The sequence below is a fragment of the Aristolochia californica genome, unplaced genomic scaffold, assembly GCF_029961685.1.
Source record: "Aristolochia californica isolate CCGP_79_NKW_82.1479 unplaced genomic scaffold, dmAriCali1.0.hap1 SCAF_10, whole genome shotgun sequence".
NCBI classification, from domain to species: domain Eukaryota; kingdom Viridiplantae; phylum Streptophyta; class Magnoliopsida; order Piperales; family Aristolochiaceae; genus Aristolochia; species Aristolochia californica.
The window spans coordinates 33,198,842-33,224,394 of NW_027181771.1; the positions used below are offsets into that span (position 1 = coordinate 33,198,842).

Genomic DNA, 25,553 nt, shown 5'->3' on the forward strand with positions numbered 1-25,553 from the left:
ATTATACTAAAGATTAACCATTAAAATAATAGACGAATCATCAAGATTAAATAAATAATTAATTAAGTAACCTATAATAAGGCTGAGTTGATTTTATAATTAACATGAAATAATTAAAATATTTTCATAATTACCTCGTATTAAAATATTATTTCTACAATTGATCAGAATTAGGAATAATTATCTTAATTATCGTGATTACTGAGAGTCCACATTTTATCTCAATTAATCTTTGCTCACGATTTTATCTCAATTTAAACATGAAAATCTCAATATAAATTCGAATTTTAAAGAGTTTGAAGAAAAATGCAATTTATTTTTTAAAGGAAAAGCAATGTTTAAATAAATTAGAAATGGAATGATTCAGGGCAAGAAATACCCAAAAGAATAAAGTCACACACTCGGCGCAATTTAGTCAGGGCAAGAAATGCCCAAACGAATAAACTCACCCACTCGGCGCACTTTATTTGATCGTTTGATCCTTGTCTGCTTTAGATTTCCTCGTCACGGAACTGTTATCGTACGCCGACATTAGCTTCCGCCATGGCGTCCGCTGGTCGTCCTCAGCTAAAGGCTCTCGAGCTCACCGTCGTCTCCGCCAAGCACCTCAAAAACGTCAACTGGCGGAACGGCGATCTGAAGCCTTATGCTGTATTCTGGCTCGACCCTGACAGCAAACTCGCCACCAAACCTGACGACTCGGGCTCCACTCGCCCCGTCTGGAACGAGCGCTTCACCCTCCCTCTTCCGCTTCCTCTCCATGATGCTTCCCTCACCATAGAGATTTTCCACTCCAAACCCTCTGCAACCCCAAAGCCCCTTGTTGGGGCCGTAAGAGTCCCGCTCACGGACCTCGTTGGTTCTATTGATTCCAACAGTTCCCCTCTTAAAACCCTAGATCTACGCCGCCCCTCTGGCCGGTCGCAGGGAAAGATTCGCCTGAAGCTGATCCTACGGGAACGCCCTTCCCCCCCAAGCCCTCCTCCCGCCGCTGATTACCATATTAACCCATCTCCTTCCGGCTACTTTTACTCTACCGGCATTTCCCCTCCTCCACCTCGTGACTACCGAGGCTACTCTACACCTTACAGTACTGGTCTCCTGCCTCCTCCGCCGGTCCCGGCGGCCCCGCCGTCTCAGTATGGTTATGGTAATTACTCGGACCCATACTCCGCCGGCTACTATTCCAGTACACATTACTCGCATGCGCCATCGCCACCGCCACCGCCTCCTCCGCGGCCTTTCTATGGTCGCCTTTCCAGTAATGGTGGACCATCCGCTCCAGTTGATTTCTCTTCGGGTAGCTCTTATTATGATGAAAAGCCAAAGGGAAGCAAAATGGGACTTGGCACTGGTATGGCCGTTGGTGCTTTAGCGGGAGGCTTGACCGGTTTAGCATTGAATGAAGGGCTCAAGTATGAGGAAGACAAGGTTGCGGAGAAGGTGGAGAAGAACCTGGCTGCACGGGACGATTATAGTGAATATAGTGGTGACTACTAAGGGAGGTCACTGTTGATTTATGGTTTAGCGGAGGTAAGGTACGATAACTCCGGGGTTCCCTCCAAGAGTGCTTATGTTCTAAGTTGAGCTTGTATATAGTGTGGTACGCTTATATGCTTGTAACTAATTGCTATTGTTGTCTTGGTCAGCAAAATGTGTTTTTTCATGTAAATGTGAATTTCACGACCAATGGCGGATCCTCATTCAGCTTATCTGCTAAAATGATAAGCTTAATAACTGTATTCATGTTATTCTCTGATGAGCTGAAGGTTATCCTCTTTGTATCTCTATTTTGCTAGCTGGTTAGAATATTTAATTTGCGCTCAGATGCAACTAACTTAGGCTCATCAGGACAAGTTAAAAGTGAAACACATGTATTCTTTATTAGCTATAGTATCATTTGTCAAGATGATTGATGAAAGTGAACTGCCAATTGCTCATCCAGAAGCTAGTGAATCTTATTTAATCTTCCTTGCAAAAATTTCTGCTCAGCTCCTATTGCTGTTGGAAACTAGTGGATTTGGTTGGATAAAAATTATTTCCCTTGAGGAACAATGTAAACTCTTATGTCCTGTCTATGATATGAATGAGAAGCAAGCTTGAAGAGTTGGAGCTGTTTGGGAGGTTTCTTAAGCTGATACTCCAATAGTGGACCAGTGAATCATTCAACTTTTTGGGACATTCTCAAACAAGAAGAGATGAAAAATATTGCTTATGCCGAATAATTGAGGTGATCAGTGAAGATGCGACTGAAACACTGAGGTGATGGTGAAGGTCCAGGAATTAATCTGTTGTAATGGTTACTTTCATTCCTGATTATTTTGTGCCCTTGTCAAAGAAGTTTATTAAGATGCACTCAACTGTGTGGTTTGGGCCTTTGGCTTAATGGTCACATGCGGGGTTGCAAGTCTGAGGTCTTGAGTTAAAGTCTCACAAGCAATTAGATGGTAGACTAGTTTTCGAGCATGATACTGAAATCAACTCTAGGACCTGATGCGTTGGATGGTTGGACATTTGGTTGCCAAGGACTCATGTGTGCAAGTACTGATGACTCTTTAGTGGATTTTTTTTCTTTAAAATATTCTATTGTCATGAGAAAAAAAAACGTTCCATTGAGAGAGCTCCTTTGGGAGGCAAAAGTACAAGCCCAAAACAGAAAAAAAAAAAAAAAAGAGGCTAAAGACAAATGAAAGAGCTACCTAATGGAAGTGCCAAAGAATGTCAGAGGGGGGAGTGAGGTTCATATAGCAACACGCTGCTGGGAAGCCCCTTGGCCAAATTGTCACCAATGCTGTTGGCAGCATTTGCTCTTTAGGGGGTGTACTCTCAAGAAACATTCATATTTTCACTGAAGTCCTCAATTTCATCAAAATGCACTAAAAAATATACAGGGGGTGGCTTTTTCTCTCTAGCAAAGTTGATGACAACTGAAGAATCCCCTTCAACAATTAAAGGGGTGGCGAATTTTCTCACGTGGGTGCAGAGAAATATGGGATTCCAACTATTCTATTGTTAACAAATGTGATTGAGAAGGTCATAGTCCATGGGGATACTGAATCTTGAAAATTAACATCCTGAACTTGTATTTACTGCTTCCATGGTACTTCTAGGCTTCTTATTCTGCTGAGAGTTACTTGGAGGAAATAAGAGCTTATACAGAGTGTACTGATACTGATGTAGGCGAACCTGCTATTCTGTGAGTAGGGAACACACTGGAAAACATCTCTGAACAATAGTTTGCTGAAGGTGACCTATCATGAAATTTATGTTGTTAGAGGCTGAAGTGGATCGAGTAAAAGATAGTAGCTGATTTCATTAGTCTGTCTTGATGAACGTGTCTTACCTTGGGAAGCAGGGTCATCTCTACATTGTCTACCTATGTAACTCTGTTTGGCTATTGAGTGCACATTTCAGTAGTAAATATGTCAGATTATGTATATATGTACAGAATTTGGAATGCTGAGAAAGTCTGTAAACTTTCAAATGGATTTTGCATTATTTCTCTAGGTTCTGCATAAGGAAGGCATGCAAAGATTTTGGTAAATACCAAACTTATTAAGAAATCATCTCGCGAGAAACCAGACTGATCTTGTCTGCATGCAGGTGATAGTTACATTCCATTAAGATAATAGAAGTTCAATTTGAGACCAGAGAAAATGAAAAGCTCTACATCAGTGGATTGAATGCAGCATAGAGTGGAAGACTTGGAGGACTTGTTTACATGAGCTTGTTCGTACTCTGTGGAACTCTCTTTAACTGCATGAATACCTATAGATGCGAATGTTTGGTAGTTGTACAACTGGTCTTGTGCAATGTCAGGTTAACCTGAGTGACTATCCAGAAGGATTCTTGACTTGGTTGGGTTGTTCTCCGGAGAAGGTGAGTTGGGTTGGACTTGATTTGTCCGACAACGTAATTTAAAGTAGGAAGAGCCCTCATGGGCACCTTACGGAACGGTAGCTTATCAGTCTTATCACCCCCATCTCTATCTATTTGTCTGTAGCTACTGGAAGAGGGGCAGGAGAAGACCCCCTTTGTTTGGCTAATGTGGAAGGGGGACTCTTCCCCACTTTCGTATGCAACAGACAGAGGATGTAGGTGGGAAGGGAACTTCCCCAATCCCCCTGCCTCCTTTCTACTAGCAGAGGAGGGGGAGGGGTTCCTTACACTGGCAATGCTCCTACCAACATGGAGAGGAGTTGTCTCCCTACCTCCCTTTCATGTGGGTCTCACCCTACTAATTCCTACATTTGACTAATGACTGATGGTGAAAATAAGTAGTTTCTTATCAGTAAATAAATTTTTTTAAATAAATATAAGACAAAAACCTTATATTATACATATATTTTTATGTGAGTCTTAGGGAGGATGATCAAAGTGATTAGCACTCCTGTCTCCTTCGTTCTTATCTGTTGATTAAATCTTAAACTAGTAGGCGGTCAAATTTGGCCAAGTATGACACACCTCCATTGAAGAGACTGGTACTAAGATATGAAACACATTTAGAATAGATACTGTCAAGTCTTATAACTAATTACAATTAATTACAGGCACAGTCATTGACCTGTCAAACTCTATCAAGTTTAATAACATTTAGCTGTTTAACGACCCTAATCCACAATCATTTTTTCTCTACTTAATTAATTAATCTTGGTTAGTGGTTACTTCCCTTTAAACCTATTTTTTACTTCTAAGATACTCAAGACAATGATGGAGGGATAAAATATTTGAAGAGTGTCTTTATTTTTCATTCAAAATCTGAAAAGAAAAACTGAAACAGACATGAAACGAATTGAAGAAAATATTGAATTATTAGATCTTATCTGATGGGCAAGATAGAATGAGATCATAACAAACAAACATGATTTTGAGTTTGCTATATGTAGTGGGTATAATCGAATAAGATCACAACAAACTTACATGATTCTTACTTCAATTTGTGGGTAAATCGGAATGATATCGTAACTGAGTGACATAAAAGAGAAACCAAGAATTCTTGTAAAGCAATTGCACCGAGAATCTTCTTTTATCGACATCCAGAAACACATTTAACAAAATGAAAAGATCTCATACGGACAATGTATCGGACTGTCTTTGATGTTGTCATCGGTCAAAACAGAAACAAACACCCAAAGATCAGAAAGAAGAAAACAAGGAGAGAGATTCATGAATATCTCAAGCACCCAAGTAATGGAGATGGTGACTTTTGCTGACTGCATAGAGGCACCGTTCTGGGTGACTGACACGTTTCTTTGAAAGGATTTTGAAGAGTATTCGGTCTTCGCAGAGTCAAGTAGTGCGATTAAAAGAACTGGGATTAGACGAAGGGACCCAAAAAGATATCAAATATCAGCTCTATTAATTGCATTTGCCCACCGACCAGCATGCTACCATCACATCATTTCCAGTTTGTATTTTGATGCCTAACTTTTATCAATGTAAAAACTGCAGATGGTGGCTCTTGGGTTTTCTTCAATCCCCGTGCTTTGGCCCTTGTCTCGACAGAGAAGCCTTCTGTGTTTATCCAAGTGGGTCCTTTTTGTTTTTTGATTGGAGTATCCATTTTTGTATTTGATTGGAGTATTGCTTTCAGCTCTCTTGGAATATGGCCCGAGGTAAAGGCCAAGAATGATTAAGAAAGAAAGCGTTTGTGGGTACCTTACCTCGCCTTCCTTGTTGTTTTCTTCTCATTTGGGACCTAACAGAACAAGGTGTTCCAGTGAAGCATGTACCTTCTGTCCTCTACCGACCATGGCAGTCCGGTCAGCTCCATATGTGTCATGAAACCACTTGCCGCAGGCACTGTCTTGCCACTTGGCATTCTTTCATCGTTTTGGTTGCGTCCCTCTTAAACCTGTTTGTATTAAGATCCTGACTCATGTCAATTCAGATGCTATGTCAGTATGCGAATGGAGAAGGAGATTAAAAACTACAATATAAAACCGCAAAATAAGAAATTTAAGAGAACGAGAAAGGAAAACTACCACAGTTTTCTTATCCCAAAGGAAAGATAAAACGAGAGGGTGGCTTCACTTTATTGAAATCGATGTCCTATTGCATGCATCCGTCTTTATCCAAATTCCATGAGGAGAAAGTTCTCATCGAGTGGAGTTTTGCAACTTCTGTTTTAATGGTCTTTGTCAAAGAAGATGGTGGTGGAGCTCCTCCATTTAAAAGAGTACGAGCATTCTTGCCTTCTTGGTGATGGCGATCCTTGAAAATTTCAAATTCTTCACGGGGACGACAGTCACCAGCATCTGATGCACATGTTACGGAGTTACTGCCGCCACATGTGAACCAAAGAACTTAGCTCGTCCTAGGACAAGATGGGTGCCGACCTCGGGGCCTATTGGATTTTTTTTTTTAACTTCAAGTGGAGATTTTCCCGACATTTTAGATGCCTAACTCTTGACTTAGTAGTAGAAGCACAATTATTTCGACTTTTGCTGGTTCTTAGCTGCTGCGGATTGATAAGCATCCAGGCATTCAGATCATATCGCTGAAAGGACCAGAGACTCCGACTGAGATAAAGCGACAAGCAGCAGTTGATTCTTCAGTTTCACTACCCTCATTGACTGTATCGCAAATGGATGCCGAAGTGCTCTGCTGCTTGTCCTATTAATGGTGTCAGTTCAGTACAATGTATGAAGTTGCCATGATGACCTTCATGGGTTCGCCTCTCAACTCTATCTTCACCACTACTTGAGAAGACGACTACGTGGCCGATCGTGGATCAGACGGAGCACGTCTCAACTCCTCAGTCTCCCATTACGTGAACAGAACAAATTCAAGATCCTGCACTTAGATTAGCTAGTCAAAGTTGCCAATCTTGAGCTGGGCTTCCCTTTGTCATGCATGTGTGAGCACCTCACCACAAACCTGCTCTCGCTGACTAACCAAAAGGATAATGTTATCCCATTCATATTCCATTCCCTATTCGGCTGTCATATTGCTCGGTGCGAACCAGTTGGAAGTTGGAACGGAGATGCTGTCGTCCATCGAAAAGATTTCTGTCTCATTGGGTGTAGACCTCTCTCGAGAGCAAAAAAACTGAGGCAAATCTGGATGGGGAATTATTGCGAACAGGCAGTGGGAGTGCAATCATACCTTGGCTTTCGTCCTCTTGTACTAAAAAATGTCAAAGGCTCTTGAAGACCACAAAGCATGGGACTAGACCCAGAAAAGAAAATACTAGGAAAATACTAGGATTGGACTCTTCAATTTCTTTTACTATTATAGGCCTAGGAGAGTCTTACGAAATAGTTCCATGTATTAGTGAATACAAAGATCTTGAGTTTATTAGTTGGAAATTTTTTTTCTTAAGTGACTTGTCATTTTAGGATAAGGCTTACAACCCAAATTAACATCCATTGGGCTATGCTCTCTTTGTGCTACAGTCATCTCCCCACATTTTTTTTTTTCATTTGGAGCAGGAAGATCTCCATTAACAGTTCTTCGAACCGAAAACGCTTCCCAAGTTCCCAACTCGTTGGTTAGTTATACAATTATTTAACAAGTACCGAATCAATATTTCATGGGATGCTTTCAAAGGTTACTAAAACCCTACTACTGCTTCCACTGGTTACTTCAAATCCTTTCTCCGTTGATTGCCACTTCATTTAAATCAAAAAGGATAGCAGGAAGAGAAGGACGATCAGCTGGTTGGTTGAACCATTGATGAGTGACGTGAAACCCCATTACAGGTACCTCCATGGTAGAAGAATCCAAAGCATTTAAAAAGCGGAGATTGTTGGTATATGCAATATGCATGCATATACACCCAAATGTCTCCATCTAATTCATTGTTGTTGTTTTTGTCATCTTCGTTCTGCGCCTGCCAACTTGAGGATTATTTAGAACAAAATAACGCAGTAGTGGTGGAAGACTCACTGAAATCGACCAGAGCAGCCCACATTCAGGCCATCTCTCTCGTTTTTTTCTTTTTTCTTTTTTTTTTTTATAGATTTCCAAATGACTGGTTGACCTAATACAGGAAATCAATAAACAAAACCAACAAATAAGAATCGCAAATTATAATCAAAAGCCTCATATTCTGCGGAATCATTCTCTGGCGTCTCCATCGAACTGCTAAACCCAACCCACCAATTAAACTAATCCAACTTAACCAAACAGCCGTTCATTCCTTCTTTTTGTTCTTCCTTCTTCTCGGTCGCCTTCTTTTAAAAGTTTAAAATTCGCCCATTTTTTACTCCTCCCGCACCTCCGCTACACCTTTTTTTTTCTCTTCCACAGTTCAACCACGAATCCACAGGGGTGGATGATTTGACTCGTCGATTTTGTGGGCCCGTTAGAAACCTCTATTTTGATTATTATCCCGAGTGAGAAATGACCATATTGGCCCCTCCTGGTTCTATTATTTTTATCTATTTATTATTATTATTTTTACAGGTGTTCGATATTCGGCGCCTAGAAGATGATACTGCCCGCTGAATCACAACTGTATTGCACGGCTGGCGGTGGTGGGGGTGGCGCCGACCAACAGCCAGTTGGGAATACCGGGGTTATTTCGGTAAACTCGACTCTAATGGTGGGTGCTTGACCAACACGGGGTTCATGAATGCTGCTATACTTTTGACTTGGATAGTCTACGGTTCAACCGTGTTTTTTTCCTGTTCTGTCCGCCTTCCCCCACCTCGCGCAAGACTATTCTACGGTATTATCCGATTTACACTTTTCATGGTCTGCTCTGATCTTCTATCTATCGGAATCTACGTCGTGAATCTTCAGTCCGTTTGATAACTATGCTTTAATTTGGTTTGTTTCTTTCATTCTATGGATAATCCTTGTTTACGGATTACACTTCGTGCATGGATTAAAATTTTGAAACTCAAATTGGTATTTTGAACGTGTGCGCTCTGTAGAGTTTTCCTACACGATGCATTGGATCGATAGTATGAATCTTAGATTCGTTCTCTTGATCCATTCCTTTCGAGTGAAACTATGAAGGGTCGTTCTTCTCTGCACTGTCTCTTAGAATGCTGAATGCAGTAATTTTAATATTGAGATTTCAGTAAAGAATCGTATGGGGAAGCTTCCGTCACCTTTGCGATTCGCACTTCCACGGAGAGCACTGGATGAAATGAAAAAAAGATGCTCCTCATTCTGTTTTCCGCTTCAGAAAGCTGGCCTGTCCAGTTATTTCCCGATTTGAGGGAGCAGAGCCTGTCACAGTTCGAAACTCCTACAACACCTTTTCCCAGAAGACGCCAATTGTTTCGTGAAAAGAGAAAACCTTCGAGGCAACAGGTTATAACTCCAAAAAAAGGTATCTTCCGCCACCGGAACAGAAACTAAAGTCGTGAGAGTCAAAGCTACCGTTTTATACGTTACTCTCCCGGCGTCTTCAATGGGTGAATCAAATTCACCGGCGGGAGGGGCCGTCCGAGTAATTAAGGATAATTAAACACATGTGTGGTGCTTTAAATGATGAGGAGTGTGGGTAATCAACGAGATGTCCAATCGTTGTTTCCCGGGAAAGCGCGTTATAGTGGACGGTAACGGTCGTGCAGTCATAGCCGAAGAAGACGCGGAGATTCCCAGAAAGACCCAGTTTTTGTTTTTTCTTCTTTTTCTGAGGCCTTCGTTCCAATTCTCTTAAAACGAGGTCCCATTAAATTAATTCCTTTGTCCACTCTCCTTTTCCTCGCGCTTGTGCCACGATAACCTCTGATTTTTCTCGTGGCCTTCCACCTGTAAAAAAGTCGAGATCGGAGAACAGAAGAGGAAAAAACTTTTAAGAAAAGATAAACAAGAAAAACTAACAGCAACAACCATCAAATGCATGCACCAGGGGCTCCCGCTCCCTTTATAAACCCCTCACCCCCCGCCGCTCTCTCACACAGCAAGAGCTCGCAACCGGGAGAAATACAAAGAGAGTGGTAACTGAAGAAAAAAAAATATGTCTCCTTCTCCGTGTCCTCCTTCCCTATCTGTAATCTCCAAATGCACAGTCTACCCCGCCCAGAAATCCACCCTCGGAAATCTCAAACTCTCCGTCTCTGATCTCCCCATGCTCTCTTGTATGTACATTCAAAAAGGTGTTCTCTTCACTCGCCCGCCCATGTCTATCAACGCGTTTGTTGCTCTCTTGAAGCAGGGGCTGGCGCAGACACTCACTCACTTTCCCCCGCTCTCTGGCCGTTTGGTAACCGACGCTTCTGGATACGTTTATATTTCCTGCAACGATTCTGGCGTCCACTTCGTTCATGCCAATGCGGGGGACCTCACAATTCGTGACATTTTGTCCCCTTCGGACGTGCCGGATTCGGTCAAGCTGTTCTTTACTTTCGACGAGACCGTCAGCTACGAGGGCCATTTTCGACCGATTGTCGCCGTCCAGGTGACGGAGCTCGCGGACGGGGTTTTCGTGGGGTGTACAGTCAATCACGCCGTCACGGACGGGACCTCGTTCTGGAACTTCTTTAATAGCTTGGCGGAGGTCTGTAGAGGCGTGAAGAGAATCTCCCGTCCTCCGGATTTTACCCGGAATTACGTGAAGGACTCGCAGGCTGTTCTGGAGTTCGCTGATGGTGGGCCGAAGGTGTCTTTCGACGCCAATGCGCCGATTAGGGAGCGGATCTTCCATTTCAGCAGAGAAGCGATTCAAGAGCTCAAGGCAAGGGCCAATGGAAGGACGTTGATACCGATCGCAGAGATCATAGGCAAACAAAGCAACGACGAGCTGAAAATCAAGAAAGGCGAACTCCCGTGCCCCAACGGGAGGATAACCTCCTCTCTGGACATCCTCCTCCTCCTCCGCGGTGCGGGAGGAGAGAACACTGTCGATCGGTCAAAGGAAATCTCGTCATTCCAAGCGCTGTCGTCGCAGCTCTGGAGGTCGGTGACGCGAGCGCGGAAGCTCAACCCCGGGAAGGAGACGACGTTCCGCATGGCAGTGAACTGCCGTCACCGGATCGAACCACGGATGGATCCCTACTACTTCGGCAACGCGATCCAGAGCATCCGAACGGCGGCGACGGCGGGGGAGCTACTGTCCCGTGACCTTCAGTGGTGCGCGGGACTGTTGCACGGGAACGTGGTGGTACACGACGACGCGACGGTGAGAAAAGGGGTGGAGGCATGGGAGCAGGAGCCGCGGGTGTTCCCGCTGGGGAACCCCGACGGTGCGTCGATCACCATGGGATCGTCGCCGAGGTTCCCCATGTACGACAACGACTTCGGGTGGGGAAGGCCGGTGGCGGTGAGGAGCGGGCGGGCGAACAAATTCGACGGAAAGATATCGGCGTTCCCGGGTCGGGAAGGAGGAGGGAGCGTGGACTTGGAGGTGTGCCTGGCGCCCGAAACGATGTCCGCTTTGGAAGCCGATACGGAGTTTATGCAGTACGTTAGCGCGTCAACGGCACGATCTTTGTGTTAATTAATCCATAGGTTGTCGCTTTCGGAAGGAGGATCAGATGGGTTAGTTACTTTTAGAGAGAGAGAGAGAGAGAGAGAGAGAGCGAGCGCCGGGGTGTGTATTGTACCATGGTATCGTGTGTGCGCCTATGCGCAGCGCTGGCCTCTGCGGAGTGAGCCATGAGCAGAAGAAAGAACCCGAGAGAGTGGGCGCGGCGCTTGTGCGGCCGTACTGGCCACTGTAACTCAATCACAAGTAACTATGAGTCTATTTCCTCTCTAATAACACTTTATAATCCCTCATTAAGCTTAACACGATACAACAGGCGGCATTAACCGGCGGATCGGCGCACGTTGACTCCAGTACAGTGCAAAGTCCACTACAGTGCAAATAGTTAATATTCATTCGAAACGAGGGCATTTACGTGAATTCATACGACTTTTAGACTCCTTGTCTCTTCGAAACCGCGATGCGGCTTGTCCCAGATTGCCACCCCGTGGGTGCCGATGACTTTCCCTTTGTTGGTACGGTAGGAGTGGAGATGGAGGCGGAGAGTAAGGGGATCTATCACGAGAAGCAGAGACTCCAGTTCTGCCTCTTGCACGCACTCAATAATCTTCTCCTGGTATTTTCGCATCATTTATCTGCATGTGTCTAAATTGTTTAGAGACGTGAAGTCCACTGGAGATAGGATGCTGTTTCCATCTTTTTATTTACATTGTCTTTCCGGTCCAAAGTTAGATGTGATGTGCGGTTTAGCCGTGCCATTGGCCTAAACCTAAAAACTTTTGTTTGAATTTCTCATTTTGAAAATCGTCGCGAGTTTGTGTCGCAAGATTTTGATTTTTCCTTATGTTTCGATCTAGAGCGATAATGTTTTTTAAGAAAACGCTGAAATAATATGTTTTGAAGGCATTTGATTTGATAGTGGTATTTCATTGTGAGCTGAGAGTGCGTACTTTAAATCGAGAGAACTTGATTTGAAAAGAAAGCTACTTTTGCTACTTCGCATCACTGGAGCATTGGTTCTTTTCCTATGCAACACCATCTCGCAGGTGTCCTTTCTGCTACTTCGATCGCTGGAGTATTGATTTGTTTCCTTTCCATCTCTGTCTCGCAAGCGTCTACTTTTTCTACTGTGATCGATGATGCATGTATTCATTTTGGACCCTATTTCGCCAGTGTTCTTCTTGTTATTGTTCTTGATTTGATCGATTCATTTAGGCTTGCTTTTCACGAGGGCTTGTGGTTTTCTCATCTATCTTTCTTCGCTAATTCAGTCAATAGTTTAGGACAAGGACTCTTTCACGCGGGCAGGCTTGGATGGGATTGCTAACCAACTCCTCCTTATCGATCCAAACAAAGAAAATTTGAATCCTCTATCAGTAGTCTTCAAGCCCCATCATAATACTCTTGACGGGAAACTATGACGTGAAAAGGGAAAAAGGTAGTTTGGCATGACCGTCGTAATGGAGCTGGTTCTATTGATCTTGATCAATCTGAAGAGACTTTAGTTGGGATCGTGCTCAATGTCTCTGTGAGGAAGTTCGGTGGGCTTTGGAGAAGTAGGCATTGGTTAGCACTGAGGAAGATCACGGGACTCTGGCACAACCTAGATAGTGATCTGGATACGCCCAAAACCTTTGCAAATGTACAGGAAGTCAAGGAGTTTTTAGATGATGTTACTAGTCAAGGTGGGGAAATTTTGCTTGTTTTACTGGACAAACAGAGCAGCACAGCTGATGTATCTGTCTCTTGTCTCTAGAAGTTATCCCGTGTTTAATAGCTAGGGATTTCATGAAGAAGTTAAAAAGGAACTCCTTCAACAGCTTCATTGGTTTTATCTTTATACTTGTTTCTACCACGTCTATTGTGGTATTAACTGCTTCAATGATGAGACTGCCTGATGTAACACGGGAAAGAGATAAATTTGGTTTTCGACGGGCTTTCAAATATGGGAAGAGGCCCAAGGAGAAGGATAAATTAGGCATATTTGGAAAGATGATGGTTGAGATGCTGCCGGATGATCTTGCTTTTACCGTCTTTGTACCTTCAGAGGAAGCTTTTGAAAGTGAGCTGCAGCTTCAGGCTAACGCAAGTTTGATGGAACATGAAGCCAACAACACATGTGCCATTCTCTCCCGAGTATTGAGCTTTTCTGCAGTTCCTCAGCATTTGCCTTCTTCTCGGGTTCCTTTCTGTAGCGAGATTCAGTTGGATTCCATTTCTGGATTCAGATTGTTTGCTTCTAGGCGTCCAAATAGTGCTTTGGTGGTCAACAGTGTTTCGACTGAGAAGGTGGACATCAGGAAAGGGGAGACAATTGTGCATATTATGAATGGGGTTATTATGGATGCTGAATTTGAGCAGGCTTTTGAACCTGAAGAAGACGATTAACTTGAAATTCACCAATGCAATAAGATGGTTCATGATAAATGAAAAGTTTGATGCTACAGGATTGCTTTCTGGTATGTCTGGAGACTTGTTTAAATGCATAAAACTTGAAAAATGTAGTATAGGATATGTCAAATTTTAGTTTAGAGTGGCATATTAATTAATTACCATTGATATTTCCTCTTAAAATCTGTTGTTTATTTGTCTGTTGAATAGTATTGGACATGTATCTTATTTACGCAAACAAATTTCCATAACCACTTCCAATGCAAAGCTTTAACAAGTTATATACATTTTTCCAGAACACAAATGACAGAATAGGTTCCCTCATAATGTACATAATGCTGCATTCGAACCAATCGAAGGCAGAAAATAATCATCATAGATGGAAAAAATAAAGAACGCTAAACATCATCTTGTCACACATAAGCACGCTCTGGTGATCGGAATATTCTTCTGGTTAACCACTGCAGTGGCCTTAGTAACTGAGCCCTTCTTTTTTTCCAGAACCAAATGGCTGCATTATACTGCTCATTCCGTATCTTCCTGGTTGCTGCCCGCCAGTCATACTTTTCCATCTCTTCCCGTGCAGCTCTTCCAATTGTTTCTCTGAAGTTTTGATCCCTCAAGAGAATGTCCATCTTGGCAACGCAGTCCTCCAGGTCCCCTGGAGTGAAAAGAAAGCCTGTCTTTCCGTCCTGATCCTCTGGTATTATGTCCGGAATCCCACCAGCTCGAGCAGCCACAACAGGGATTCCCGATGACATAGCTTCCAAGACAACTAGCCCAAGGGTCTCAGACTCCGATGGCATGACAAATATATCTCCACTTGCATAAGCTTGCGACAGCTCCTCACCTTGTAACATCCCTGTGAACACCACTGGCATGCCCTCAAACATCTTTTCCAGCTCGAGCCTGTATGCACACTAGAAATGTTGCCAAGGTTCGGTTTGAGGATGTCATGATGCTAAATTTTTTTTCTTAGTTTTGAGGAACTTCCATGGCCATTGTGTTTTCTATCAACTGAGTAACCGGATGCATAGAATATCAGACAGTTTACCTATATGGTCCATCTCCTATAAAAGCAATCCGTGCATATGGAAGCCTATCCATGACCCTGCTCAACAGATTTCAAATGTCAGGGGCGGCAACACAATGGTGTGCTTGAAAAAAGAGACAACTCAAAAAATTCTGTGACTTTGTATGTAAGCCACGATGGATGAGACAAACTTACTTTTTCAGGAAATCCAAGCTCTTTTCGACTCCCAACCTCCCAACATGAATCACCAATGGTCTTTCTGGCTCCCCAACACTGGTTTAGGAGCAAAATCAAACTTTTGTCTGACATGCTCACTCAACATATTCAGAGGACAAATAGGAAAGGCTCCTCACCTTAACCTGAGCCTCATCTCATGGCTACGATATCGAGGGTGGAAGCTCTCAGAATCAACACCTTTGTTCCACAAACGTATCTTGTCAGCTGCAAGGGTCACTTGTTAGCATGCGGTTCGTCATTCTTGTTTCTTAAAGCCAAAAATGGGATATATATCTCACCTGTTGTGACATGAGCAGCTTCAAGATCCTTGCCAATTGCTGCTGAAGGTACCAGAGTAAGATCTGCAGCTCTATGAAGAAACCCTTCACAAAAAGAATATTAAAATTAGTATTCCACACATCTAATTTCAAATAGCTACTTGGTGTAAGAAAGAAGACGTACTTATGATCAGCCACATGGGCTTCACCAGCCAACTGAAGGTATATCTTGGAATGTATCTGCATGAGAATTTTTAGCAAGATAGTTAACATAGGCAATTTCTTCCGATTATTGATTCAGAATGCATTGAGTAACAAGTTACAACAAACTCACATTGGGACATGAGTATGATAAGACATGACAATGGGGACAGACAGAAGTTTCGCAATAACTAGAGCACCAAATACCTGAAGAGCTCTTTGAGTTCAGTTTTACATGCTTAGAGAACATGTCATTTTACTAAATAAAAAGTCTCTCTTTTGTTTTACCATAATTCCTGGTGATGATGCATGTACTATGTCTGGCTTAAACTTTGCCACCTCTGAAATTATTCTGGGGCTCAAAGCCAGTGACAGAGGAACCTTTTGGTACCAAGGACAGGGGAAGCTGAACACGGGAAAAGAAGGGCAAACAGTCAGATGTATGGATTCGAAAGGAAAGACGATTGAGGTGTGCAAAAACCTATTCCAATTAATCACTTTTTTTTGAAGAAGCTTAGCATGTTCAACTTTTTAAACACTAGGAGGCATTGCATGTATGATGCTTAACAATAAGATTAACAACGAGGAAGGTGCTTGAATACCTCCATGAACCAATTAATTTGGCTCCATGGAACTCTTGTGGAACTCCTTCATGTGTTGTCACTACAATGACCTGTGAGCCACGAAATAAGATAAGATATCATCTGTCAGTTCAAATAGGACTTTCTTTTTCAGCTTTCAAGTTGTTTACAGGTGAAATCTGGGTTTCCTCAGATTTCAAACGTGCCACATTTTGATGATTTTATTATTGGGTACTGTAAACAGGAACCTGTATAGCTCTGCTGCTTCAAAGACTTGATCAGAATAAATTAAGAAGAAACAGAAATCCCCTCAAAGAACCATGAATAAGACAGATTGTTCAGAAACTCAGCCTTACCTCATCCCCCATTTCACGAAGATATTTTATGAAGTTCTGAAATCGATTTTTATATCCGGAGACATAACTGCAGGAATAGCATGATATCATACAAATAAAAACAATTAGTGGTGTTATGGTGAAAAGAATTCAATTATGAAGTAATTTGAAAATTCCTGAGCAGAGAAAAAGGACAAAAATTCAAGAGTGTTAACTGATAATCCAAGCAATTCAAAATGTTGTTTTGATCTTTCGTGGACTTTATCACTAGTTTTGCCAAGAACACTGACTAATGTATGAACTCATTCACTGACTGATGCAAGATGTAGTACGGACATTATAATATCATGGAAACAGGATACAAGGAACGTTCTGTAGTAAAATTCCAGCCATAATGAGGAGACTCACGCAAAAGGTGATGGTTCAACGAAGAGATACGACGAGGCTTGGTTGACCCTTCCGACTCTTCTAAGAGTGGAGCTGTTGCATCTCCTCCTTCCTCATCCTTAACTTCTTGAATTGTCATCTTTCCCGAAAAGGCTTTGTACTTCTTCTGTCGATGCAGGAACCGTTCTTCAGTTGTAGAAAATGAGAATTGTATGGACCTTCGCCTAGTTGCAACAGGCAGAGAGAATGTAAGGAAAGAAGAGGCAAAGAAGGTGGTCGAAGTAGAAGAAGAAGAGGCAGAGGAGGTGGTGGAAAGGAAAGAAGGAGAAGAATTTATAGAGAGAGACAGCATTGCGATTATTGAATGGATTGTTTGAGGGGTGGTGGGAGGAGTTTCGGAATATGAAGCTTAAGAAGGGGTGGGCACGAGGGGATATGAACTCGTGGAGAGGGAGGCGAATCAAACTCTGGATATGCCGTTGGGGCAATGGCGATACTTACATGTTCGGTGAAGATAAACCGAGTAGGATGGTGGAGTGAGGCAACCCACTCTTTTCGTTCCCAGACTGCACCAACTCTGTTCCAAAACTACTTACTCCTCCGTCACCGGGTTTTCATCATCGGTCATGACTCGGACTTGGCCCGTTGGGCTCCTCCTCCTCTCGGACTTGACTCGGACTTTGATCTCGGAGATCCTTTCTGAGTTCTGATCACCCCTCCAACATATGTGAATGTGAATGAACAAGGTGAGTACCTCACACAATTCTTCGTAATCTTGATATTCCTCTCTTTCTTAACAAATTTCGGAAAGAATTTTTAGGTTAATAATTTAACAAATTTAACTTTTATAAGATATTTTTATTTAACTTTTCTATTAATAAGTCAATATAGATTTTAACTTGTTTGAATTAATAAATAATTTAAAATTTAAATTTAAATTATTTATTTATTTAAATATATAAAAATAAAATAGTTAAATAAAATTTACTTTTATAATATCCAAGTGCTTAATCAAAATTTTACTTTTTAATATCTAAATTCTCACTCTTAAAATATTAATTAAATATAAATTATAAATTTATGTAAATAAAAAGAGGGTATTTTATTATAAATTTTACTTTTATAGATTTAATTTTATAAGATAGTTTTATTTAACTAAACTAAAATATATTTTAACTTGTGTTTAAATTAATAAATAAATAAATAATAAATTTAAAATTATTAAACAAATCCCTTTTTTATAATATCCAAATGTTAATAAAATTGTAACTTTACAATATCTAAATTCTCACTCTTAAAATAGTCATTATATATATAATATTAAAAATAAGAAATTTATATAATAAAAAAGGCTATTTTATTATATAAAATTACTTTAATAGATTTAAATTTTATTTTATATAGTTTTATTTGACTAAACTAAAATAAATTTTAAAATTTTAAAATAAATAATTTTTTAAAAAAAATATTTATTTATTTAGTAAAATATATTACGACTTTGAACACTAAAACTAATTAAACACAACCTTACGACTTTGTTTAACCATTCCGCCTCCAAATACGACTTAACGTAAGATCATCATTTTTGTCTTGACCAAAGCTCACCAGTCTTCCTTAACTTGCACCAGATGATGCGTCTAGTCATCCATGAAATCCAAACAGCAGATTCCTTTAGTTCCCTGTTGTCAATTTCCTCCCTTCACTGTTCTTCCCCTCCCCTCCACGCTTTTCTTCTCAGGTAAGCAGAAGCATCATTTTTCTTTTCACTTAACGAGATGTGCCGGTGAAAATCTGAATCCAAGTTTTAATGTGACAAAATTCAAAATGCTGTTTCTCAGGTAGAATACCTTTGTTCAGAAAGAAGAGAAAAAAACAAGACAAGAGAGAGAGAAACAAGAAAACGAAAACGAAAGGAAATCTTTCAGTGGTTGCTGCAAAATGTTGATCACCTACTGCATCTGGACGCTTTCATTTCAGTTCTGAAAGCAGAAGTTAAAACTTCCGCTCAAAACGATAATACATGTTTCCAAAGACGTGAAAAGAATTTATGTCAGCTGAATCTCTCCTGTGAACCTGCCTTTCGTAACAACTTTGATCATTAACTCCGTCCACTCTGTACGCCCACTCCAGAGCTTGCTCAAGTCCTTCCCTTATTTCCAGTAAACTATAACCAAGTAGAAGCAAAATCAAGACGGAAGTGTGAACAATGAATCGAAATGAAAGCAACTTCGTTACGAAGGAACATCTTTAGATGTCCAGGACTTGAAGCATGTCAAAAGTTTTAAGACCGGTTTCTCTACAATTGATTATGACAGAGTCTCTGTTCCCCACAAAAAACAGATCCGTTCAACCTGGAGCTTTGATTCGAAAATCAAATAAGACATTCCCTTTATCCAAATAAGAAAGGAGAAAAGAAGAAGATGGGTCCCATGAAAGCAGCTAATGTTAATGCAAGTCTTCTAAAGATTATCTTGTCTTCCACTGATCTCTTTCTCTTTATCTCCAGTCTTCAGTCCCAGTCCAAATTGAATCTCTGTAGGGATCAATAGCGCCTGAAAAGAGAGACAGGGGAGGTCTAAATGCACATCAAAAGGAACGCCGCTGGGAGCCCCCTTGTTCTTCATGGATCTCTGGTTGGTCTTTGTTTCTGGAAATCCCTTTCAGCTGCTCCCACTGATCACTTGCTTCAATGCAAGAGATTCTTCTCCATTTTCCGGTAGAGGGAGGCAAGTCACCAACACACGACCTTGGTCTTTGTCCACTTATTAATGTTTAAATGGAGCTCCGCTCTTGCTTCTGCTACCTGCCAAACCAAAGCACTACCAGTCTTGTCTGCCACTACTGCTGTTACTTGTTGAAGTGCTACCGACCTTAATTCTCAAAACTAGGTTCCGATATTCTTTAAGATGCTTGAGGATACGAAATTCTCGAAATATCAGGGACGAACTGTTTCAGCAATTTAAATTGTGTTACTGTGCAGAGCTTCTTCTTCAGTCAAAAGGAGGCAGCTTCGTTTAATGCGATCGGACCCATTAAAGTTGTGAAAAGAAAAATTGAATCAGAAAAAGCAGAGAATGTTTTGTCTGCCGCAGATGTAAGCAGGGCATCACTAAGGACATTAGAGAAGCTTATCTCTCCCAATTCAAAGTCTTACTCGATGACCACCACCTTTCTTCGCTTCCACCCTCCTTTCCTCTTTTTTTTTTTTTTTCCTTTTCCTCTTTTATAAATATTACGCTTCCTCTCCCGTCTTCCCGCCCCCAACCCTGTCTCCTTCATCCCTTTGGCCTTCTGACAATTCTGGTCTATAAAGCCTCTCTGCAGAAGACATGTCTGCTAGAGCAAGCAGGGCATTCAGTTTCAGTTCCGACTACACAGAAACGCCGAGTACGACTCTGCAACGTGAAATGAGCGGGAGAATTGCTGGGAATCGGAAGAGTATAGTCGTCGGGGTGTGGAACATAAGGGTACCGAAAAGCGCCGAATTCCCCCCGGTGAGGTTTATCTGTCGGCTTCGGAGCAAGGTGGCCAGGGCTGTGCGTTTGATTTCTGTAGAGAGAGTGACCCCAAGGAGCTGCTCTGTCAAGCAGTCTCGACCCGTCCACTCTCAGGTGGATTTGCACCGTTCGGAAGCCATAGAAGACTGCATTGAGTTTTTCAACTCGTGTGGGTCTCTTCAAAGATCAAATTCAGTCTCTTGAATGGTGCTCCATAGTTAGATTCATAGGAGTCGACATGGACCAAAGAAATGTAAATCAAGCCATAAATTAATATTTTCTTCTTCTTTTCGTGGTTATAGGTGTTGTATGATTTCTCGATGGGATTCCTCTGAAATAAAACTGTTGGGAGGGACTGCTCGTTCTTCTTTCTCTGTCCCGATTCTCCCCATGCCGAAAGCAACTTAATCAAACTTAACTTTTTTATGATTTGACACAAAATAGGTTACATATTTATAAGGGATTTTATATCGTTCAAATTAAAAATCGTTTTCATCTTATCTTAATATCTCGTTTTCATCTTATCTTAATATCTTATCAGATCTTATCTTCGACACTCATCCTCAAGTTGGAGTGTCTATTAATTTCAATATGTTTGGTTCGCTCATTAAATAATGGATTTGAGGCAATGTGTAAAGTAACTTGGTTGTTACAATACAACATGACTGGCTGAGTATGCACGATTTCCAAGTCTTTCAAAACGTTCTTCAACTAGGTAATTTTGCAATATATAGTACCATAGAACGATACTCTGTCTCAGTAGTTGATTGAGCCACCATTGTTTGCTTATTTGTTTTTCAAAAAATGAGTGATTGTCCAAGAAATATACAATACTTGTTACTGACCTTCTTGTGTCCCTCTAACAAACCCAATCCACATCACATAATGCATCACAAGACACCTGCATGATAAAGGATTATTTAGGAGTTTGCCATCAGAACACGTAAGAACCAAGTTTTGCTCAATTGGGAACCTTGTAGGTTTTGTTCCTAAAAATCCAACATTTTCTAATACCTCCGTATCATATTTATTTTGGAAGAGGAAAAATCCCTAGAGGTTTGAGACCTCGACGGAATCGTCGCCGGAGACGATGCTTTCCCCAAAATCAGAATTGAGGACCGAGGACCCCACGGTGACGGATTTGATCGTCCTTATAGAGAGAGAAGGACGTGTGTTAACCGAGAGGTTTTGGACCTCGACGGTGTCGTCGCCGGAGCTGGAGGCGACGAGAAATTTCTTTGGAACGCTTCCGAGTTCTAAGGTTCTGAGTTCATCAGGGTGCTTTTAGTTCTAAGGTTCCCATCATTGCTGAGAAGAAAAGGTATACGAGAATCGTGATTCGTTTTGACCCGAGTAGTTACTCCAATATTCCCACCAAGCCACTTTTATTATCTTTAAACCGGTCAAATCCAAATATATTTACTTAGAGATAAAGATTCCGTAGGCAGGACGACTGAGTTTTTGTCATTAAGGTCGTCATTTACTATGAAAAGATTGGAAGAAAAAAATGGAAACCTACCTTCAAACGTTCAATCCATTGTCAAGTTCACATTACATTCAACCCACTGTGATCATTTTACCTTCTTTGTCAATCTCTATAGATCTCACGCTTCCGAGTTCCAACCACCAAAATTGAAAACCTGATCTGCCAAAACTATAAAAAAAAAAAATGGTGACTTTTGCTTCATTCAAATTTCCCACAAAAGTCAGGAAGAGTGGAGGATGGAAGAAAATTCATTTTTTCAACTGAAACACCATCTGAATGCAGTCTATAAATAGATTCCACTGATTAGGATTTACGGGACTGCAAGCGGTTGCCTCCAGCGCAGATATGTTTGCAAGATTATTTCAGCAGTTCCTCTATCATCTCTGCCTGCTTTGCTGCACGAATCTCTTCTTCACGCGATTCTTTATCGCTTCCGTTGCTTTATTAACTAACGAAACGGATCATCTTGCATTGCTTGCGATCAGAGATGGAATGATCTCTGATCCAGCGGGAGCGTTATCCTCTTCATGGAACCAAAGCCGCCATTTCTGTAAATGGAATGGAGTCACATGCAGCCGCAAGCACCAAAGAGTCACGGCCCTAGACTTATCTGGCCATGGTTTGGAGGGAACGGTCTCCCCTCACATTGCCAACCTCACCTTCCTTAGGAGAATCGACCTCGGAAACAACAGACTTTACGGGGGGATTCCCCAACAAATCGGTCGTCTCTTCCGCTTACGGTATCTCAATATCACCGCGAACTCCTTCGAGGGTGAAATTCCCGCCAACATATCCTACTGTTCTGAACTCAGAACCGTGGACTTAAGTTACAACAACCTCACCGGAAGGCTTCCGGCCGAGTTGGGTTCCTTGTTTAAGATCATCGAACTACGCCTCGGCCATAACAATCTCGGAGGAAGCGTTCCATCTTCTTTCGGGAACCTTTCGTCCCTTGGGGTACTTTCTCTGGAGAGGAATAATCTGGAGGGGAGCCTTCCAGATGAGTTTGGCCGAATGCGAAGCTTGGAGCATTTCGAGATCTACGAAAACAATATTTCAGGTATTATCCCTCCCTCGCTTTACAACCTTTCCTCGGTTAAACATATTGATGTCTCCGTTAACAAAATGATCGGAAGCCTTCCTCCGGACCTTGGAATTCTTCTGCCTGATCTTGACTGGCTAATGCTTGGAGCGAACGGATTTACAGGACGATTACCTGACTCCATTACGAACGCTTCCAAACTTGAATTTCTTGATCTTACGTATAACATGTTTCTTGGTCCGGTGCCGGAGAATCTTGGGCGACTGAAATACCTTCGCCTTCTGACACTAAGCGGTAATTATCTTGGACAAAGAGGACAGGTCCGTGACTTGAGTTTCTTCCCATCCTTGACCAATTGCACTAGTCTTGAAATACTGGCGATGGAAGATGATAACTTTACTGATGTATTCCCGAGTTCCGTGACTAATCTCTCTACTACTCTACAGCAGTTCTTGATCGGAGGGAACAGAATATATGGAAGCGTCCCGGACGGAATCGGCAATCTTGTCAATCTAACAGTATTGTCTATGTCTGTTAATAGCCTCAAGGGAGTCATCCCCGAAAAAATTGGCCGGCTCCAAAAGTTGCAGGGACTGTTTATGAACCAAAACAACTTTTCTGGGCGGATACCGACTTCCTTGGGCAACTTCACCCAATTAAACAAACTCAACTTAGCTGATAACAGTCTGGAGGGAGGTATACCCCGAGGCATCGAAAATTGCCGCTATTTACAGAGCATGAACCTTTCACGCAACAGTATCAATGGCACCATGCCCAGAGAAATATTTAGCCTTCGCTCTTTATTTGAACTCGACTTGTCTCATAATTCTCTTTCTGGGTCATTACCTGTGGAGGTGGGTAGCTTGGAAAATCTTCAGAGATTGGATATATCGCACAATCGACTGGTTGATGAAATTCCAGCAGCACTTGGCAAGTGCGTCCGTTTGGAATTCCTGTATATGGATGATAACTTCTTCTATGGAAGCATACCTTCGTTCTTCAGAAATCTCTCGAGCATCCGAATATTGGATCTGTCAAGAAATAATTTATCTGGTCCTATCCCAGATTACTTAGGAAGATTAAATTTACTTGAAGACCTAAACTTGTCGTTTAATGATTTAGAAGGTAATGTTCCAGAAGAAGGGATCTTCAGATATGCAACTGCAATTTCAGTCTCCGGAAACAGTAGACTCTGTGGTGGGATTCCAGTATTAAAACTGCCAACTTGCCCTGCTCGAGAAAAAGAAAGCAAGTCTGACATTCTCAAAATAGTTCTTCCCATCGGCGGCGCCGTTTTCTGTTTATCTCTTGCTTTCTGTCTCTACGCTATATTCCGTTGGAGAAGAAACAAGAAAACGAAGGCATCAACGACGAATCCTCTGGATGATCTCTGGCTAAATATTTCCTACGCGGAGCTTCTGAAAGCTACAGATGGGTTTTCTTCAACCAATTTGATTGGCGTGGGAAGTTTTAGCTCCGTTTACAAAGGAAGTCTGGATCAAAACGAAACAACCGTGGCTGTGAAGGTACTCAACCTGCAACAGCAAGGAGCTACTAAGAGTTTCATTGCGGAATGCAAAGCACTGAGAAACATCCGCCATCGGAATCTTCTAAAAATCGTGACTGCTTGCTCAAGCACCGATTTCAAAGGAAACGATTTCAAAGCTCTGGTGTTCGAGTATATGCCACATGGGAGTTTGGACAAATGGCTTCACCCAAAAACAGATGCGCGGAACGAGATCAGGTGCTTGACCCTGGCTGAAAGACTAAACATCGCCATCGATGTGGCTTCATCGTTGGATTATCTTCATAACCAAAGTCAAACGCCAATTGTTCATCGCGATCTGAAACCAAGCAACGTGTTGCTCGACGAAGACATGCGTGCTCGTGTGGGTGATTTTGGGTTGGCCAAGTTCTTGCCTGAAACTACGTTTAGTTCTTCTCTGAATCAAACTAGTTCGGCGGGGATACAAGGATCAGTTGGCTACGTTGCACCAGGTAAGAGTTTCTAACATCTTCCTCTTCAGTTTTTTGTAACTGAAAACAACATTGCAGGCGGTATTAACGTCGTCAGGAAGCTAGAACCAATTAAGAATTGATTTATCAGAGACATCTTAAAAACCCACTTCTTTGTATCTGTATCTAAAGGAACTGATTGTTAAATGGCAGAATATGGGATGGGAGGCCACTCATCAACGAGGGGAGATGTCTACAGCTACGGGATCCTCTTACTGGAAATGTTCACCAGGAAGAGACCCACCGACGATAAGTTCACAGAAGGTCTTAGTCTTCACCGATACGCCGACAAGGCTTTGCCGCAACGAGTGATGGAAATCGTTGACCCAGAGCTGCTGTTACATGAAGGAGACGAATCGAGAAGCAGAGTACATGCATGTTTGGTTTCGGTCATCAGAATCGGAGTCTCCTGTTCCGAAGAATCCCCAGCAGAACGAATGGACATGAATGACGTCGTTACAGAAATTCTGGCTATCAGAGACTCTTATCTTAGCACCGGAATCCGGCGCGATGCACTGCATAGCGCCCAAGTGCCATCTCGCAGCTGATTGAACTCTTGTGGCTATGGGTGGGCACCAGGTCCGGTTTTTTGGGAACCCGACTGACCCGACCCGAAAACCCGGGGATGGGACATAAAAAAAAACCTGTCGGATTTCGGGTCAGGCACAGGTTACCGAAACCCGACCCGACCCGCCCGCAGGATA

At 42.1% G+C, this 25,553-nt stretch overlaps 4 protein-coding genes, 2 long non-coding RNA genes and 1 pseudogene across 6 annotated transcripts; 6 read left to right on the top strand and 1 right to left on the bottom strand.

The window, feature by feature from the left end:
* Positions 1-454: 454 nt before the first annotated feature.
* LOC137937139 (protein SRC2 homolog) lies at positions 455-1,786 on the top strand. The gene has a single exon (XM_068782215.1). It carries the CDS (start codon positions 544-546, stop codon positions 1,498-1,500), a length of 957 nt encoding a protein of 318 aa, XP_068638316.1. The 5' UTR covers positions 455-543; the 3' UTR covers positions 1,501-1,786.
* An 8,061-nt stretch (positions 1,787-9,847) lies between these two features.
* LOC137937130 (BAHD acyltransferase DCR-like) lies at positions 9,848-11,679 on the top strand. Its single transcript, XM_068782201.1, has one exon. The coding sequence runs from the start codon at positions 9,920-9,922 to the stop codon at positions 11,396-11,398; it is 1,479 nt and encodes a 492-aa protein (XP_068638302.1). The 5' UTR covers positions 9,848-9,919; the 3' UTR covers positions 11,399-11,679.
* Positions 11,680-11,854: 175 nt separating this feature from the next.
* LOC137937153 (uncharacterized) lies at positions 11,855-17,089 on the top strand. The gene is made up of 3 exons (XR_011109609.1): positions 11,855-13,845; positions 15,871-15,974; positions 16,331-17,089. It is a non-coding gene; the product is annotated as an uncharacterized lncRNA (long non-coding RNA).
* On the bottom strand, positions 14,077-17,167 carry LOC137937145 (sulfoquinovosyl transferase SQD2-like; annotated as a pseudogene).
* Positions 17,168-17,330: 163 nt separating this feature from the next.
* On the top strand, positions 17,331-18,839 carry LOC137934812 (uncharacterized). The gene is made up of 3 exons (XR_011109209.1): positions 17,331-17,554; positions 18,437-18,546; positions 18,647-18,839. It is a non-coding gene; the product is annotated as an uncharacterized lncRNA (long non-coding RNA).
* A 1,298-nt stretch (positions 18,840-20,137) lies between these two features.
* On the top strand, positions 20,138-20,509 carry LOC137943132 (uncharacterized). Its single transcript, XM_068788826.1, has one exon. The coding sequence runs from the start codon at positions 20,138-20,140 to the stop codon at positions 20,507-20,509; it is 372 nt and encodes a 123-aa protein (XP_068644927.1).
* Positions 20,510-22,136: 1,627 nt separating this feature from the next.
* LOC137943133 (putative receptor-like protein kinase At3g47110) lies at positions 22,137-25,397 on the top strand. The gene is made up of 2 exons (XM_068788827.1): positions 22,137-24,831; positions 25,003-25,397. The coding sequence occupies exons 1-2, from the start codon at positions 22,137-22,139 to the stop codon at positions 25,395-25,397; spliced, it is 3,090 nt and encodes a 1,029-aa protein (XP_068644928.1).
* The last annotated feature ends 156 nt before the right edge of the window (positions 25,398-25,553 follow it).

Bases quoted from the DNA above. Each gene is read 5' to 3' on its own strand.
- LOC137937139 (XM_068782215.1), top strand. From the start codon at position 544: ATGGCGTCCGCTGGTCGTCCTCAGCTAAAGGCTCTCGAGCTCACCGTC.
- LOC137937130 (XM_068782201.1), top strand. From the start codon at position 9,920: ATGTCTCCTTCTCCGTGTCCTCCTTCCCTATCTGTAATCTCCAAATGC.
- LOC137943132 (XM_068788826.1), top strand. From the start codon at position 20,138: ATGTCTGCTAGAGCAAGCAGGGCATTCAGTTTCAGTTCCGACTACACA.
- LOC137943133 (XM_068788827.1), top strand. From the start codon at position 22,137: ATGTTTGCAAGATTATTTCAGCAGTTCCTCTATCATCTCTGCCTGCTT. The intron at 24,832-25,002 runs GTAAGAGTTTCT...GTTAAATGGCAG, and splicing joins AGTTGGCTACGTTGCACCAG to AATATGGGATGGGAGGCCAC.